General features: G+C 49.6%; 1 protein-coding gene across 1 annotated transcript in view; it reads right to left on the minus strand.

Moving 5' to 3' along the window:
- Positions 1 to 4,048: 4,048 nt before the first annotated feature.
- Positions 4,049 to 16,834, minus strand: part of FLT4 (fms related receptor tyrosine kinase 4) — a gene marked incomplete at both ends in the record, with an annotated part of 52,312 nt that continues 39,526 nt past the window's right edge. The window contains 18 exons of the mRNA XM_080627270.1: positions 4,049 to 4,268; positions 5,607 to 5,692; positions 6,470 to 6,590; positions 7,240 to 7,379; positions 8,331 to 8,436; positions 8,654 to 8,753; positions 9,128 to 9,239; positions 9,649 to 9,771; positions 10,118 to 10,212; positions 10,775 to 10,922; positions 11,219 to 11,307; positions 11,544 to 11,657; positions 13,165 to 13,269; positions 13,646 to 13,781; positions 14,070 to 14,176; positions 14,441 to 14,572; positions 15,198 to 15,344; positions 15,594 to 15,953. Of these exons, the coding sequence (XP_080483396.1) occupies positions 4,049 to 4,268; positions 5,607 to 5,692; positions 6,470 to 6,590; positions 7,240 to 7,379; positions 8,331 to 8,436; positions 8,654 to 8,753; positions 9,128 to 9,239; positions 9,649 to 9,771; positions 10,118 to 10,212; positions 10,775 to 10,922; positions 11,219 to 11,307; positions 11,544 to 11,657; positions 13,165 to 13,269; positions 13,646 to 13,781; positions 14,070 to 14,176; positions 14,441 to 14,572; positions 15,198 to 15,344; positions 15,594 to 15,953 (2,441 nt within the window). The remainder of the gene's footprint in view (positions 4,269 to 5,606; positions 5,693 to 6,469; positions 6,591 to 7,239; positions 7,380 to 8,330; positions 8,437 to 8,653; positions 8,754 to 9,127; positions 9,240 to 9,648; positions 9,772 to 10,117; positions 10,213 to 10,774; positions 10,923 to 11,218; positions 11,308 to 11,543; positions 11,658 to 13,164; positions 13,270 to 13,645; positions 13,782 to 14,069; positions 14,177 to 14,440; positions 14,573 to 15,197; positions 15,345 to 15,593; positions 15,954 to 16,834) is intronic.

The following is a 16,834-nucleotide window of genomic DNA, read 5'->3' on the forward strand; positions in this document are numbered from 1 at the left end:
AGTCGCGGGTCTGGGGGAGATGGCAGCGGGGCGAAGGGCTGGGCGCTGGGCCGGCGGCTCCTGGCAGCAAGAGTAACCAGAGCGTGTCCGCTTCATCCTGAGGAAAGACCGCTTTTCATCCTGGCTGGAAGTGCCGCAAAGGCCAGCTGTTTCCTAGAGGATGAGGGGAAATGCAAAGGGGAATAAAATAATAAAACGAAACCATGCTTATTATATGGCCGCCAAGTGCTGTGTGGGGAGCAGCACTGGCTCCAGGAACCAGAGAGCAGCTGCCAGTTTATGACTTTATTCATTTTCACATTTAGATATTACAACAAAACTCTTAATGACAAAGGATAACAAGTACTATAGGAGGAGAGGAAAGAAAGCAGTGTTCTAACTGGTTTGATATATAACCGTGAACTTCCAGAGACAAGACTCAACGTGAGTTATAAACACTCACATACGCTCACTGGTAAGAAAACTCACGTGCAAATACTCACACACTCACCCACAAAACACTCACACACACTCACAGACCACACTTTTGTACTCACACATAACCCATGTTGTAACCTACTTGCTTCGAAGGCAGCCCACTGAAACATTGAATGCTGCTGTAGCAACAACAGGTACCAGGTTAAAATATTGCAATATAAATGAAGTGTTACTTGATACACAGGATTTTCTTCAGAGACACAAGTGTGTATTTGCAAGTAGGGGACCCAACGCTTTGTTTTCATGAGAGAGGAATGTCTTCTCAACACCAACACTTTGTAAGGAGAAATGAGACCATGTGTAGAGCGGGAACATTCATTTTAAAGGAGGATGATGATAAATAGCTTAGCTTCTATGTTGAGTTCCAGTAAAAAGCCCAAAACCAGAGCGCATTGTGAATGGAGCGGGCACAGTTATCAAACCCTGGGTTTTAAAACTGAAATACTGCCTTGTTGCTGTAGAAAGACAGGCAGCGCTGCTGCCTCACATCTTAAAACCAAACCAGACCAGCTTCATTCCATGCTGACAGTTATCTGGAAACCAATAATCATAATGCCAGAAATAATGCGAGAATGTAGAGAAAGGGTATCAGGTTTGTACACTCTAAATTTAGTATACTTTTAAGAGAGCATGAAAGTACAATTGTTTCAACAGCTCTTCACTATCCCACGCTACAATTGTTCTTCATCAGCAGGAGTGTCTGAAGAGGAGCCAGCATTTGCTCGTATCATGGCTGCATTGTTCATGCAATGCTGTTGATACAGATACAATAGGATCTGATTCCACACACCCCCCAAGATGGTGCAAATGAGAGAAAATAAACTTATGTGGAGTCGAATGATTTGAATGTTCAAAAATCAGATGTGACACCAGTGCTTTCCCTAGAGAGAAGCAGGGGATCGTTAACAATGGCTCTAATGAAGTAACCCTTCTGCACAAGGATGCTTGTGAGAAATTTACAGCTGAACCTAGAGACAAAGTGCAGCTGTCCTGGCTGGTTGGGAGTGCTGAGGGTGCTCAGATACCTTTGTCCCCTTGCTGCTGAGGAATCCTGTCAGTGCCCTGCAAGTGTAGGACTTTGCTAATACATTTCAATCCCTCACATATGGACAAGGACTAGAAGCTACTTTGGTGTTCTGTTTTTTAACTATTATTTTATTTATAGGCCTCTTTTTTGGGCCCTCCCTCAGATGGGGCTGTGTTTCCAGGCAGAGAACTGTTTGTGAAGCACTGGGAACAACAGAGCCTGGATCCTATGGATACACATCACTGAGCAAGCAGCCTGAATTTAGCTCAGCTGCCTGTCACCTTCCACCCATTGAGACCCCCAGCAGCACAGGGCACTTGCAGCCTTCCTCCTGTCAAGGGAACCACCAGTTCAAAAACCAGGGCAAGGTGAGGGCAGGAGAATTTGGTCTGGCCTATACCCTGTGGGCTGTCCTACTTCCTTGGCCTCGCTCTCCAGCATCTCCTGCCAGAGGATTCTTACCGAGTCATAACAATTACTTAAAGATGCTTAAATTCCTGGCAACTTCAGGGAACATCAGTAGAAGTCAGGGAATTCTTTGTCACATGCAGTTTCCAATTCCACATCCTGAGCCAGTTTGGCTCAAGTTTTGGTCGGTTTTGTGCCTCTTTTTTTTTTTTTTTTTTGCCATGGAAATCATAGCCATGTCATTCTGCTGACACAAAAAGGGAGGAGAACATCGAGCGCTCTAAGCACAGGCTTAGAGAATCTGAATGACAGACATGCTTTTCCCATGTGCTAAATAAATCTCCCCATTACACTTGTGTGGAGAACTATAATTAAGACTTGGGAACATCATCCGTAAGGACTCACAGGCTCATGTCAGGAAACGCATAAAACGCTCTGCTTGAAAAGAAATAACAGTTTGGGAAAGCAATACATCTGAGAGGAAACACAGTTTTCAAAGTCCAGGCCAAACCCTTGGCTCTCTGTACAGAGGAGTGGCCCACAAGCAGAAACACCCCAGTGCTGAGATGCCCTGGAGCAAAGACCTGTGCCAGCAACCAGCATGGGCACGTGGGAGAAGAGATGGTGACAAGCTGTTCTAATGATCCTGTTCACCCTAACTCCTCTGGCATTGATGTAACCATGCTCTGTGGCTGAGCTCTCTGTGAGCAGGATGGAAAGAAGTAGGTGGGAAGTGGTGAGGCAGCAGCACAGAAATCTGTAGAGAGGGGCTGCAGAGGTCCCCCAGGGCTCTGAATTCACGTGGTATCTTCTAGAAACAGAAAGCCCAAGTGATGAGATATTTCCTCAGCAAATAAATGTTCCTCACTCCTCCAGAGACAGGTACACTGTGCTGGCAAGAGAAACTGGAGAGGAGCCTGTTGGGCAGAGTGCCTTCTTAGAGCCAGGGAATCACAGCGACAGAAGAGGTCATGGTCCAGAACTGTCCATCCAGGAGAACTGGGGCTTGAGCCCTGGCCAGGTGCTGCCCTCCATGTGCTCAGTGATGCCAGCACACCAGGGGATGAAACCCAGAGCACCTCATTGCTGGAGCTCTGTTCCTTCCATTGTTTCCAAAACCCTCGCAGCAACTCGGAAATAAACATTTCACTCCCTACCACTTTGATCCTTTTCCTCCCAGCAAGCAACCCATTTTCACTGTATGTTTAAAAACCAACTGAAATTAACAGCTTTGCTTTAATTTCTCACTGGAGCAACAAATGATCTTAGCAGTGCTCTAGGAGAAGGTGAAGGTGAGACAGCAGACCTGTGAGTAACCTGCTCCCAGCACAGATCACATAAAACCCTGTTTTGCATGGGGCCTGCAAAAATATTTGCTATTTATCTCACAGGGAGGACTCTAACCATCATCTGATGACTACTCAGCACTAGCTGTGTTAAGATGGCTAAAATAATCCTGGTGATAAGGCAGATTGACAAGTTTCCTCCCAGCAGAGATGAGGGGGGTGTGGGTGTTGCTTGCAGAGGAGATGAAGAGGCTGGCATCTGCTCAGAATGAACAGTGTGTATGAACATTTACAAAGATTCCACGGGATCTCTCCATACACCTCTTTAAAATGTCCTGCTCTTGCTGCAGATACCACTAGGGATTTCTTTCCTTTCATTCTGCTCCACAGCTCAGCAGCTGACATCATGAGGAGAGGAGGAGGAAGCAATCCAAGGAAAAACATTCAGGCTGCACACCAGGAAGAAACTTGAGACTAAGACAGATCTATTTATATCTGACCTGAAATGGGCTTTCTGAATGGGAAGCTGATCTGAGCGAAGGCAGGATCCTAGGCAGAAGGTGCTGTAGTGCTGAACGCAGGCACCCACTCGCTGGCAGAATGCATCTGTCTGAGCCACAGGAAGAAAAGAAACACGAGGAATCAGCAAAGTGCTCTCTTCAGTCCTGGCATGGGGAAGCTGCAGCTGGTGGTGCTGTGTGGGCCATCGTGCTGCAGTTCTCCATCCGTTTGGGGTAGGTTCCCTGCTCAGGTTGGGCATAGGTTGAAGGAGAAGCTCTGAGTGACTCTGGTGACGTGCCTGGAGGGTGAGAGGGGATGCCTCGGCAAGTGCCTCCAGGGCCTGGTGCCGTTAATACTGCTCGGAGAAGAAGGAAGCATGGAGAGTGGGGGGACTGGCCCCCTCTCCAGGCGGGGTGCAGCTGCCGTCCTCAGAGTGTTCTGACAGCTCCCCGTATTCACTGTTGTAAAAAGTCTGGCCTCCGACTTGGGACCCATACGACGGACGACATCTGCCCCGCAGGTCAGACTGTTCCCCTGGCAGCTCCGCAGTTCGGCTGGGCCCTTTACTGCTGGGAGGGAGAGACACACAGATCAATCTGAGCACATTTGGAAACCCTCTATCCTGCTTAAAGAGATCCCAGCTTCAGGAATCATATGCTAATGCATGGGGCAGAGGCAGGGTCAGGAATGGACCTACACCTCTGTTTCAAAGCACACCACCAGGTCTTGCTCTAAACCTAGGCACAGCCCATATGGTTTGTGGAACACCTGCACATAACCCAGTGATAGAGTTATTTGAGCTGTTCTAGATACCTTTGGGAAGCCCAGGAAAAGGTTTGGACGCGAATGAGAGGGAGAGACAAGAGACATTGCCACAATTGCTCCTAGACCTGGCAGGAGTTAACAGAGACTAATACAGACCAACAGCCAGGGTGGAAAGGAAACAAAGGAAGATGATGAAGAACCTGTGGGAGGAAATCAGCAACCCCATCTCAGTGCCTGCCAATACCAGGTGACTGGCAAGAAGTCACAAGAGCGAGGGCAAAGACACACTCAAGGACAGTTTTAAGGGCAGTGTTTTCAAGAAGATGGGATGCCAGGTAGCCCATTGTGTAGGATACAAAGGAACGTGCCTTAGGGAAAGGAGGACAAGAACAAGAAGCAGGAGACAGTCCAATAAAACAGCAGAGAGGTCACAGGGCTACGGCTAAGGGAAAAGACAACGACCTGTCTGATTTGATGTTAGGAGCAGAGGAGGTGAGGAAGAGGCTTGAGACTACTCTTGTCTACACATGAGCTGACATGGCTCACCCAACACACTGTCATGGAGACAAGGTCCCAGCCTGCCTTGGCACCAAGCAGAGATGAGCTGGTCAGGTTATTGCCCAGTTTCCATTCAAGTCTGGGGCAGGACATAACCATCCATAGCATCCTTAGTGTGTCAGCTCAGCCTGCCAGGCTCAGTACTGGCATGTGGGAATTCCTAAGGCCTGCACCATCCCCGCAATGCCACATCAGGGCTGACATGGGTCAGGGCTGTGGGAGGGAGGAAGAGGTGACAGCCACATAGTTTCCATCTATCCCACCTGACACATTTCACCAGAAAGTGTCAATAAGCATTAAGAATCTTATCAACCCCGTCACTCCGCTGTGCTTCGTTACCCTAACGAACATATTCTCACTGAATGGGCAGTTTATATTTTTAAACCTAGGAAGCAGCAGGCAGGTCTGTTCTTTATGCATTTTGCCTCTTGTTAATGTGCATGGACTTATCTGGCTCATAGCCCAGAGCCCTGCCGCTCCTGCAAGCTCCAAGAGGTATATATCCTATGAGGAGACACCAGGAGCTGCCTCCTGGTCTCACTGCATTTGGCAGCAGGGAGGGCTGAGTGGCTAGACTTGAGTACCTGAATCCACCTTCTTTTCTGTGTCGGTTTTCTATCCTCTCAAATTCCTCAGATGCCAGAACCATCCCACTGTCTGTCTGATTGTCCTGGAAGGAAGCAACAGGAGTTATCAGTAACATCCCTGTCGACTGATCAGAGTGGGAAGGGAGGAGGAATCATTCAGGAGATGAGATCATGTGTGTCTATGACAGGGAAAAAAGAGTAGGGGCACTTCACCAGCATGCTCCATGGTCTTGCTGGAAGTGATTTTGTTAGGTGCCTTCTTAAAAGCAGCACATACTGTGTGCAGTTCAGTGCCACTTTTTGAGGGAAAAAAAAAAATAAAATAGAGAGTTCTCTGTCTGAAAGCTGTATTACCATCAAATCTGTGAGAGGTGAGATTTCCCTCTGAGACTAAAGGTATGACTTAAATTCACTAGAGGAGATCCTAAGTACCAGCCCAGTTCAGAGAGGCCAGGAGGGCCCCTACTGCACACTGTTGTGTGGGTCAAGATACAGGAGGTACAAGAATTTTGGATTTACATAGTCCTGGCTGGATTTCAGTATGCTTATGCAAGCCATGTTCACAGATTTGAGAAGGAGGAAGAGCAGGCTCTTCTCTGAGGTCCTTTACAGTCCCCTTGCTTGCAGACCTAACCTCCCTATTTCACATTCAGGCAGTATGAGCTGTGCTGCAGAGAAGCCCCCATGTTCCAGGTGGAGAAATGAATGGGCATAGGACTAGATGGACTGAACAGGAATGACACAGACAGACTGACATTAGATAGGAGTGATCTTCCTTCCACAATACCAACAACGAAGGTGTCAGGAAACAGATGAACGTTTCTTTGCCCCCTGCTCCACTCCACTCAGATGCTACTCACCGGGTGTGCCTTGTACATTGTATGTGTCATGGGAAACTCTTCAAATGTCTTTATCCTGGATGGACACCTGATCTGATTTCCTCCCGTCAAACAACCAGGGAACGAGACACAGTTGTAGTATCTGCTGACAGAAGCAGACTGTACTCAGTAAAACCAACAGAGTCCATGTCCTGAATAAACAGGACCCAAAGCAACCTCCCCTCGGTGCAACCAAAGTATGCAGGGAGTCGAGTGACCCAAATGGTGGATTTTGGGAGAGTAATGGGGTCACCTTAGCCTCTCAAGCCCATACTACTTCTTCAGAGGGGAGCACCCAGATTGTCTCTCCACTTTGGATAAGCAGAATAATGTCAAATAGATCCCAGGCATCTCACTATCACAGCTTTCCAGGGATGGGAAGCCTAGGTCTAATAGTTTGGGTTGGTTAGAAATAGATAGGATGAAGTTCCTGCATTAGCAGAAGGGCAGAGTCCCAGCTGACACCTTCTTTCCTCAGCTACCTGATAAACCATGACACCTTTAGTGGGACGTGGTGCTCTGGCAGTGTAGCTGGAGGCAGGAGAAGGAATGTTATAGGCTTGCACATCTAGGGCTCTTTCTCATCAGGAAAGGAAAGTGATTTTGCTTTTATAAACAAGATGCTGTGGATCACACCTGATCCCCTGAGGTTTTCCCAACATTTTGCTAATGGATTCTCCCCATATCCCTCCTCAGGCTCAGGCTGTTGGCTGCCTGCTGAGCTCTCTCTGCCCTTTCCAGAGGGGATTCACCTTGCTGCTAGGCTGTGACAGTGTATCCTCATGTCAAAGTCCTCTTCATCTGAGTTTTGCTGGGCAGAGGAAGGCACCTGAGAGAAACCATCATCTTCTGAGCTGTGAGAGTCATTCAGCGGGATGTAATCCTTTCCTTCCTGGTAGGAAGAACAGTGAGTGGCCTTACAAGGAGGGGAAGGCTCTCCCACAGGAAAGGGCTCTACAAGAAGAAGCTGTCAGAGCTGGAGAGAAAGATTCTAGTTTACGTCTTCTTTTTTCCTCTGGAACAAACTATCTGGCTGGGGATTTCTATGCCCTCTGCACTAAGTAGCTGCAAATGTTGCAGGTGTGTGGAGCTGTGTGTGAGCCAGAAAACAACCCAGTCCTGCGGCACTTATAGTTCTCCAACCTACACAGTCAGAGCACTGTGCTCCCATGGGCACATCATTGCAGCTTAGTCATGCCTGTTCTGGGATCCAGTGCTGAAAGGTTAAAATCAGGGGCATCAGGATGAGCCAGTACTCATATTTAAGCATTTAGCTGTCATCTGAAATGGAACATCAAGGAGAAGTTAAAACCAGAGCTGCACGCTCATCGCAGTTTAAAGTCCTGGTGAGTTACTGCATAGCAGTGATTAATAATAGTTTCAAAGAAATCTGTGTATGTGACTGCTGTAATGGAACAGTTGTTTGGGTCACATGGCCGTGACATTTAGATCCAAGGATGGAGTTTCAGAACTCCTGGTGAAGTCCTGGTTTTCATTATGCAGGCGTGTGGGAGGCAGGAGTGCCAGGGCCTTGAGTCAGCTGAAAAATTTCAGATAATCATCTAGGGATTGGGATGGAAGTGCTGGAATGATGACTGAGAGCGCACCCGCCCTGAACGGAGTGGAACTATATTAGGATGCAGCTAGAAGGCTACAACAGAAATGAGCTCTCCAGTAGCTCTGGGAAACAGACCTCTCTGATTCAGGAAACCCTGTGTTATCATTTGGCCTATGCAAAAGTCTTGCATTGGCCAGGGAGTCAGAGGAGGGCACAGCAAGAGAGCTAGTGGTGGGAGAAGAAAGAGCTGTCTGGAGCTGAGCAGGGACACTGAGAGGTTTTCACCTGCTGGACATTTTCCTGAAGAAGGTTCCCCAGTATCTCCACCAGGTCGGAGAACGTTGGTCTCTCCTTGGGATCACCATGCCAGCAGCTCAGCATTATACGGTATCTGCCAAGAAGAGATGCTCAGTTTATGCCACTTCCTACCCTGCTCTGGACACTCTAGATAGCTCTGACTCGAACCCATCTGGCCTGTCCTCCAGGAAGCTGCCTGGAGTGAAGGTTGTGTTGGCTTATACCCCACCTTGTCTGAAAGGTCTTTACATCCCACAGAGGAGCCTGTCCTGCCCTGCCCTGTGTTGGGATCTGGGAGGTTTCTGACTCACATTTCTGCTGTGGCGTACTCTGGAGCTCTCATCCTGGTACCGTCTTTGAGTCTCTGGCAGAACTCCTCGTTGATCTGGACTCCAGGGTATGGAGATGCCCCTAAAGGAGGTTTGAAGAGGGGTGGGAATGTGAAATGTGCCATCAGAAACCAGTCCTTCTGAGACTGCCCTTTCTCTCAAAACACTGGGAGATGTGGTCACTTCTCATACACAGCCCAAGTCCTTAGTGCTGCCTGAGACAGGCTGCTCTGACTCAGTGAGCTGGAGGCTGCCTCTGCATGCCTCTCTCCCCTTCACTCTGTTCATGGGTGGATATGGCCTCCACATTTTTTTTGCCTACATGGATGTCTCTTCCCATCACATCCCTTAGACATTCTTCAGAGTGTCAGGGCCTCCTGCACAGACTAACCCACCAAACTGCTATGTGGGAAGAGAGGTCTCCCTCAGTATCATGTAACCCTCATTAGCACTCACCTAGAGAGAAGATTTCCCAGAGAAGGACCCCAAAGGACCAGACATCACTCTGGGTAGTGTAGACCTTGTCAAAGATACTCTCTGGAGCCATCCACTTCAGTGGGAGACGGGCCTACAGAAAGGAGAGGCAAAGGCACAAGTGTTCACTCAGGGACATGTCCCAGGACAGCCCTTCTTGTAGGAATGGTATGAAAGGGATGAAAGGAAACCAGATAGCTCTGCTCCTCTCTCCATGGAGGAATGAAGGTTTGGTTAGACCAGAGGGAGGGATGAAGACACTGAAAGGGGGAGGAAAGAGTATAAAGAAAGAAGAGTAAGTTAACGACAGAGTGAGGGGGAGAAGGAAGGCAACAGAAGTCTGCTGGTAGAGAAGGAGAGCACATACATCACTGGGCCAATGGTTCCTGGTCCCAGGTGCACAAGTGGTTCCACTCTTTCCTCAGTTTATTCCATCCCCAGAGTAGTTTATGAATAGCTAAAGGGGACCTAATCTGTATAGGGTTTGAGCAGATGGCACTTACGCTGCCTTTCCTGACATAGTCTGGGTCCTTGTAGATGTCCCGGGCCAGGCCAAAGTCACAGATCTTCACCACATTGTTCTCTGACAGCAGGATATTGCGAGCAGCCAGGTCTCTGTGAATGCACTGAGGGCACACAAAGAGGAAAGGAGAAAATCAGAGGAACAAGAACCACCATCAGAAAGTACAGAGCATCCCTCTCCCCTCCCAGACCTGAGCTGTAATGGGAGAATGGTGGAAGTGGGAAGGAGTTAAAGACAAAAATTTCAGAAGGAGATGGTTGAAGAGAGGATGAGATGCCAGAGGACTTATTTCCCACCTTTGTGTACACAGGGCTACCTCAGACTTCCTGAGAAGTGTGAGGCAGATCACTGAATCTCTCTGTGTGTCACCTGTAAAGTGGCTGTAGGCAGGTCTTGTCTGGTTAGGCACGCACAAAAGAAGAGAGGAGTGAAGGCAAAGGTGAACTCACCTTTCGGGATGCCAGGAACTCCATGCCACGTGCCACTTGGAAGCTGTAGCAGATCAGGTCTTCCATTGTCAAGGGACTTTGCCACAAGTCATCCACTGTCCAGGAGTACAAGAAAATGATTAGACAGTGAGCGGTCTCTTGTTCTCCTTGCCTCTCTCCAGGGCTGTGGGATGCAACCAGCCTCTTGGTGAGACACAACTAGTCCTCAGTGCTAACTGGAGGAATCAGTTTCCCTCTGGGATTTTCTGCTTAGGTGGCATATGGCAAGAACTTGCTTAAGTGTGAAGAGAATGAGTCCAGCCTCCAGCACATGTCAGTCAGACACAGCTGTGGGAAACAGGGCTAGAAAGGACTTCGAGGGTCAGCTCATTATTCCTGTCCTAGGGAAGACTCACTGAGATCCCTCTCAATTCTCCCTTTCTTTAGGGTAAAAAAATCCAAAGGATTTTAATCCTGCTTTCTGGGCTTTGAGTCTATTACAAGAGACAACACATGACTGCATTATCCCTGTTCAGGGATTTTCCATGCAACAGTGATCAACTCCAAGGCCTGGTCCCAGCTCGCTGCTGCCATGCCCTACCCATTCCTCAAACTATCCAAGTCTGGCATTGTTTTGGTGGGCCCAGCGGGGAGCTGCTGCCAAGGCTGGAGTGTTACCTTCCTGGATTGGCTGTGCTGTCGGGCTCTTGTGCAGCAGAAAGCGGTTGAAGATAGCACTGTCGCTAGTCCCAGACCGACTCCTCCTGTCTGCTCTCACTGCCTCCACGATGGACTGGACCTGAATACGCAGCCTGGGAGACTTCTCCTGGCAAGGAGACAAAACCAAAAACCTCAGCAGGAAACACACACTGTAACCCCTGCACCCATGAGCTGCACAATCTATTCCTCTGCTTAGACTATAATTCTATCTTGGAAGCACTTATCTTCCATTGCAGAAAGCAATTGCTTCCCTGATGTGCACATGAACCAAGATCACTGTGTAAACCTGATCTGGTGCTAGACAGAGAGTGTGTTTGTGCCAATGTCAGATCATGTTTCAGGCTATACATCTTCCTTCCATAGCCGTGCAACAGGTCCCTAGGGGCAAAGGAAGCTACTTACCCTGCAAGGACTGAATCCTTCTCGCTTGGTCCGCAGGTAGTTGGAAAGGTTTCCATACTTGCAGAACTCAACAATAACCATGAGTGGACCTGGCAAGAGGGGACCCAAGAGAGGAGAGGAGATAAGGGCTTAGGTTGGTCAGAGTTTGCCCCAAATCATGTTATGTGCAGCCCGGCTGAGCTGTGGCACCTGCCCTAAGTGCACACAGACACATCAATAGCATCCCCATGTGTCCCTGTAGTCACACATGCAGCCAGCAGAAAGGACATGGGGACAAACACTGATCTCTGGGAGCAGGCACAACCTGTTACCCTGGGATATTTACCATTGGGTTTGGTACAGGCACCCAGCAAATTCACGACGTTGAGGTGATTCCCAATGTGAATGAGAATCTTCAGCTCCGACATCAGTGCTTTGTGCTCGCTTGCGGTAGCTCCCTCTGGAAACACACAGACCTTGTCATGATGCCTCCTTACAGCTTTTCACTCCCCCTCACCACCCTTTTCTTAGCACAGTGTTAATGGGAGTCTTGCTGAGGAGGCTGTGACCCTGAAGCCTTGGTACATTTTGTTATTGTGTGTATTCCATATGAAATGTCAGAGCCTTGTCTGGAGATTCCAGGATCCCTGCTATACCATGTAGAGTGCTGCCAGCCAGGGCAGGGACCCAGAGCAAGAGACAACACAACTTGTTCCCAATATATTTTTCCTTGTAATAGTTGTGCAGGGAAAAAGATCACTTAAGGCTTACATACAGATGCACATGCTTGAATCTCTGCCCTTTTGGCCTCTAGACAGAGATAACGAGTCATAAAACAATTTGAAGGAAAATTAGAAACAAAAGTCTCTTGATCATGACTGGAGATAAGAACTCTCTCAGCTCAAACCTAGAATATCTTTTTATGATTCCTGTCCAGCAGCAAAAACAGTGCTGTGACCTTGCCAGCCCTCTGTACTTCATCTTCTCTCTGAGTGCCCAATTCACATTAAATCTTGGTCCTCTATTTTAACCTTAGGGTGTGTTCTCTGATTTTCTGTGCTTTTTCATGTTTCTCAGCTTCCCTGTGTGCATTTTGCCTTACTTGAGTTTGTACATTTAGTCCGAAAGACAGCAGCATGCTCTTGAGCTGCAGCTAATGGGTCAGGTGAGAGCCGTGCCTCAAAAGACTAAAGCCAGGCTTCCCTCTGCAATTGCTGTGCAGGTCATCTGTACACTTGCAGTGGTAAGTACTGTTGAGATGAGCCAGGATTTGGTTTCCACGTACAGGCCTGTGCTGGCCAGAGACTGCCTAGGTATTTTGTTGGGTGCCAAATGACAATGTTTCAGATGCATGTTTGAAAGTGTGGCTACGAAAGCTTGAAATCTCACCTTGGATTGACCAGGCTTTGGGTGCAAAGCCAGTTTAGCCCTCAGAGCAGGTTAAGAACTGCAGCCTTCTTCCTTACCCAGCTCTGAACCTGATCCATAAACATAACATACAGGCACATTTGGAAGAAGGCAACTGGGAGCAATACTTTCTTTACTGACCTGCCAAAGAGGGGCTCTGGATTCTTGTTTGTCCTTTGAGACACATTTAATTCTTTGCCTTTATAAACAGCTAAATTTCCTTGACATCTGACTTTCCCAAGTCCCTGCTGTCTTTCTGCCGCTTGCCTCCCAGTGCAGCTGAATAAGGCTAAAGCATCCATGAGGGGAGGCCAAACGCATCAAGTGTGTTGAGGCCAAGAAGCCATAAACTAAGAGGCTGGTGCCAGCTCCTCTCCCCTAGGTCAGGGCTGGCTCAAGCAGAAGCACCAAGGAGTGTTTGTGGGAGATAAAACATTTTCCAGGGCCTGAACAAATGCCTTACGCAGAACACAGGCATTTACAGAGTGAACATTTCCTAGCAGATGTCTCATTCTTTGCTGTCTAAACTGACTGTACATCCTGCTTCACTGTCCACGTACCTTTCAGCATTTTGACTGCTACAGTCTCACAGCTGTTACTTTTATTGATCCCAAATGCTGATGCTTCCACCACCTTCCCAAAGGCACCATGACCCAGGACTTTACCTGTAGGTAAGGAGAGAGGCAGTGTGAAGGAAGGCAGGTGCAGCACAGGCAGAATGGAATGAAAAAAACCCCAAAATCTGAACAGGAAACCATGGGAAGAAGAAAAACATCATAAAGGAAAAGGAAGGAGTGGACCTTGTGCCCTTCCCACGTGGCTGCTTGCTCTGTCGCTGAGAATAAGGGAAGGGATGATGGGAGGAACTGAGACAGAGCTGGCATGGAAAAAGCAGAGGAAGGAAATGGCCCTGCAGAAGTGAAGGGCTGTTTGTTGCCCTCGAGCAGAGCCTGTGGGAAAGGTAAATGTGACACCTTACAGCAGAGCAGCCCGGGAAGCCCTGGCTGCAGCACGCAGTGGCAAGGAGGGGGTCTGGCTCACCCAGGCGCAGGCGGTCCCGCGGAAACTCCCACTTGCTGGAATCATAGGGCAAGTACTCGCACTGGTCTTCCAAGGGCACCTCGCCGGGGTCCATGATGATGGAGAGGTAGCCTGTCTTGATGTCTGCATGGGCTGGCTGCAGGAATCAGCCAACACAAAGGGTGAGGAAGATGCTCCCCTGGCACTGGGTGCTGACTCCCAGAGGGAATTTGGTTCCTTTGCTTGACTTAACCTGCTTCCCCATGGCAAAGGCCATTCCCTGTCACCTCCATTACCACAACCCTTGTTCTTGACAGTGAGAGTGCTTGAAGCATCACTCAATTACCTCCTTTTAGTGGATGCTGTCATACAGCCCCACATCACAGCAACGGTGTTTTCCCAAACCCCACTATGCCACCTCTCCTGCCCAGGGACAGTCACATACCCTTTTGATGTTACAGAAGATGAGGATAAGGAGGATCCAGAAGAAAACAGCGATTACACCAGTCCCAATCAGGATGACAATCTCCACATTGGTCCTGTCATCAGAGCCTGTGGGATGGGAGGGAAATTGTAGCTTCGGAGATTCCCATTCTGTGCCCCAGCTCAGTTATCCCTTGTGGCCTGCTTCAGGATGTGGGGAGGTGTGTTTTCCTGAGCTAAACATGCTCCGGACTACAGATCCTCCTGTAATAGGACCATGCAAGGCCTAGGGGCTTTCGCTGCATCTCTGGTGTCACAGGGAAGAGGTGTGGGACCTTGGCCACACTCCTGCTCCTACCCCTTCATCCCCAGGGGTGTCGTGGCTGCTGGTACCTTCCACAGAGACGCTGGCCGAGGAGTTCACACAGCCCTTAGCATTGCAGACGCTGCACAGGTAGAGCCCAGCATCCTCCTCCCTCACCCTCTGAATGCTCAGCCTCTGGTTGAAGTCCGCCAGATCAATCCCTGTAAGGCAAAGAGGGTTGTGGTGGTCACTCACAAGGAGTGGGGATTAATATACTGGACTCATTCAGGCTCAGAATATGGCTTCTAGTTTTTTGGCTGGTTCATTTTAGATGGGAGAATGAAATTAAACCAGCTAGTAGGGGCTCTCTTCTGTGGCCTGATCGCCCCAGAAATACCCTGGAGGGGCCTTTCCCAGGCAGTGTATGGTTGGTGCCCAGGCAATTCAGCTGGTGTGCCAAGCTCTGCTTCAGCTCCAGGACCTGTTCCTTTCCCTCTGCAGTGTGCCTAGATCCTTCCCATGTTCCTTCCATGGGATCTGGGTTGGTCCCTGTGTGAGCAATGATTCCAGCTATTGGGCTTTGAGTAAGAAGATGAATAATTTTTCTCTCTCTACTCTCCAGCTGAATGTGCACATGCAGACAGTGCTGAGCCAAGCCCTAGGGCATAGACTTGGCCAGTAAGACTGCATCAAACTGGGAGAGAACATGATTATAACCAGAGTTCAGCCAATTCAGTGAATGGGTGCTTTTGCCTGGGCACAGCAACACCCAGAAGCCAGCAGCATTCAGCTCTAAAGCCACCAGACATGATTCCCTGCCTTTGATTCACCCCCAGCCCACTGTACCTGACACTTCTTCTACCAGTTTCTCGTCTTTGTACCAGCTGATTTCAGGAACGTGGTTGCCGTCCACCTTACAGCGCATCTCTATGGAGTCACTGACGTTCACCCAAATGTCTGTCAGGTTCTGCTTGAGGCGAGGGATCTCCAGGGCTGGAGGAGCAGCACAAAGAGGAGGAGGGGAAAACGGGAAACTGATTGATCAAAAGAATATCTGTGTTCTTGGGGGCCTTTGGGTCTCTGACCCCTGCTGAAGGGTGCCTTGAGAACCCAGGTGCCCTGCCTTTGCCACCTTGAGTTTAGCTTGCTTGCGTGGCTTCCCCTGGGGATGGGCTGGGAAGCTGATGGCAGCAAGAGCATCAGCTCTCCTCTGTCACTCCCGCCTGCCCTGTGGACCCTCACCCTGCACAGAGATGTATTTCTTGTGGCAGTGCTTCTCCCGGGTCTTCCTGTTCTGCACCTCACACACGTAGTCTCCCTCCTCGCCCAGGGAGATGTTGGGGATGGTGAGCAGCAAGGTGGCATCATTGGAGTCTGGCTGGAAGCGCAGCTCCCCCTGCATTTTGGTGGCATAGTGGTGGACGTTCTTGCAGTCCAGCACGAGGGGGTTGCCCTCTTCATCGTGGAGCTTGGAGAGGTTCAGCCGATACCACTGCAGGTTCTCATAGGTGTAGTTGTCTGCATTGCAGCTCAGCTGTAGGTCCTGCCCCTCTATGGGCTCTTCCGAGGGCTGGGACTCAATCTCGAACCCGTCTGGAATGGCTTTCAGGAAGGAAGTGAACATGTGAATGAGTTTTTATGGCTGAGCTGCCAGACACAACAAAATTGTCTCCTTGGGCTTAGCTCTCCGAGGCCCCCCCCCCCCCCCCCCCCCCCCCCCCCCCCGTCCTCATCCAGAGTAAAGGAAACCAGCCTAGAGCAGAACTGTGACATGCAAACTGCTGGCAACAAACAGCTTAAGCCCAGCAAGTGCTAAGGGATATGCTAAAGTCCCAGGGTCCAATTAAGATGAGGTCACAAGTGAAACAAGTCTGGGAGGTCTGAATTAGGCTGTAACTGCTCTCAGCTCAGCTGCACATTCTGGATTGCACACATGCCTGCTTTTACACATTCAGTCAGGCTGGACAACTGCACATGCAGAGCATCACTGGGGCAGCAACTGAAGATGTTAATTTGCCTCTGCAAAAGCTGGTGGCTTTGACAGCATGGGTACTGCCTATGAGGGCCATTAGCCCAGGTTTCTGTGGTCTGTCCAGAGAGGCATGAAGATAAACCTCTGCTGTGCCTTTGTCAGGCTCTCTGTGCCCAGCAGACAGGGACAGACTCCTGCCAGCACAGGGTACCGCTTATACAGCTCCATATGGGCCACGACTGCTGAGCTCTGGCTTCTACAGACTCAGCTTCCTCCCACCACCAAAACTCGGTGGGGACCGTGCCGGGGGCTCCGGCCAGCAGGACCCGGGCTGGGAGCAGCGCCACTAGAGGATGCTCTAGGACCAGGCACATCCCCAGCCCAGGGAGCTGCCTGGGCCAGAGCCAGCAGGATGTCCCCAGAGCTGGACCTAGGTACAGGCAGCACTGGCTCACCCCCAGGCCTGCCTGCCAAACTCTGCCTGTGCTGTCTGCTGCCAGGCTCCAGGCTT

This window comes from Psittacula echo (genome assembly GCF_963264785.1).
Source record: "Psittacula echo genome assembly, chromosome: 11".
Classification (NCBI taxonomy): Eukaryota; Metazoa; Chordata; class Aves; order Psittaciformes; family Psittacidae; genus Psittacula; species Psittacula echo.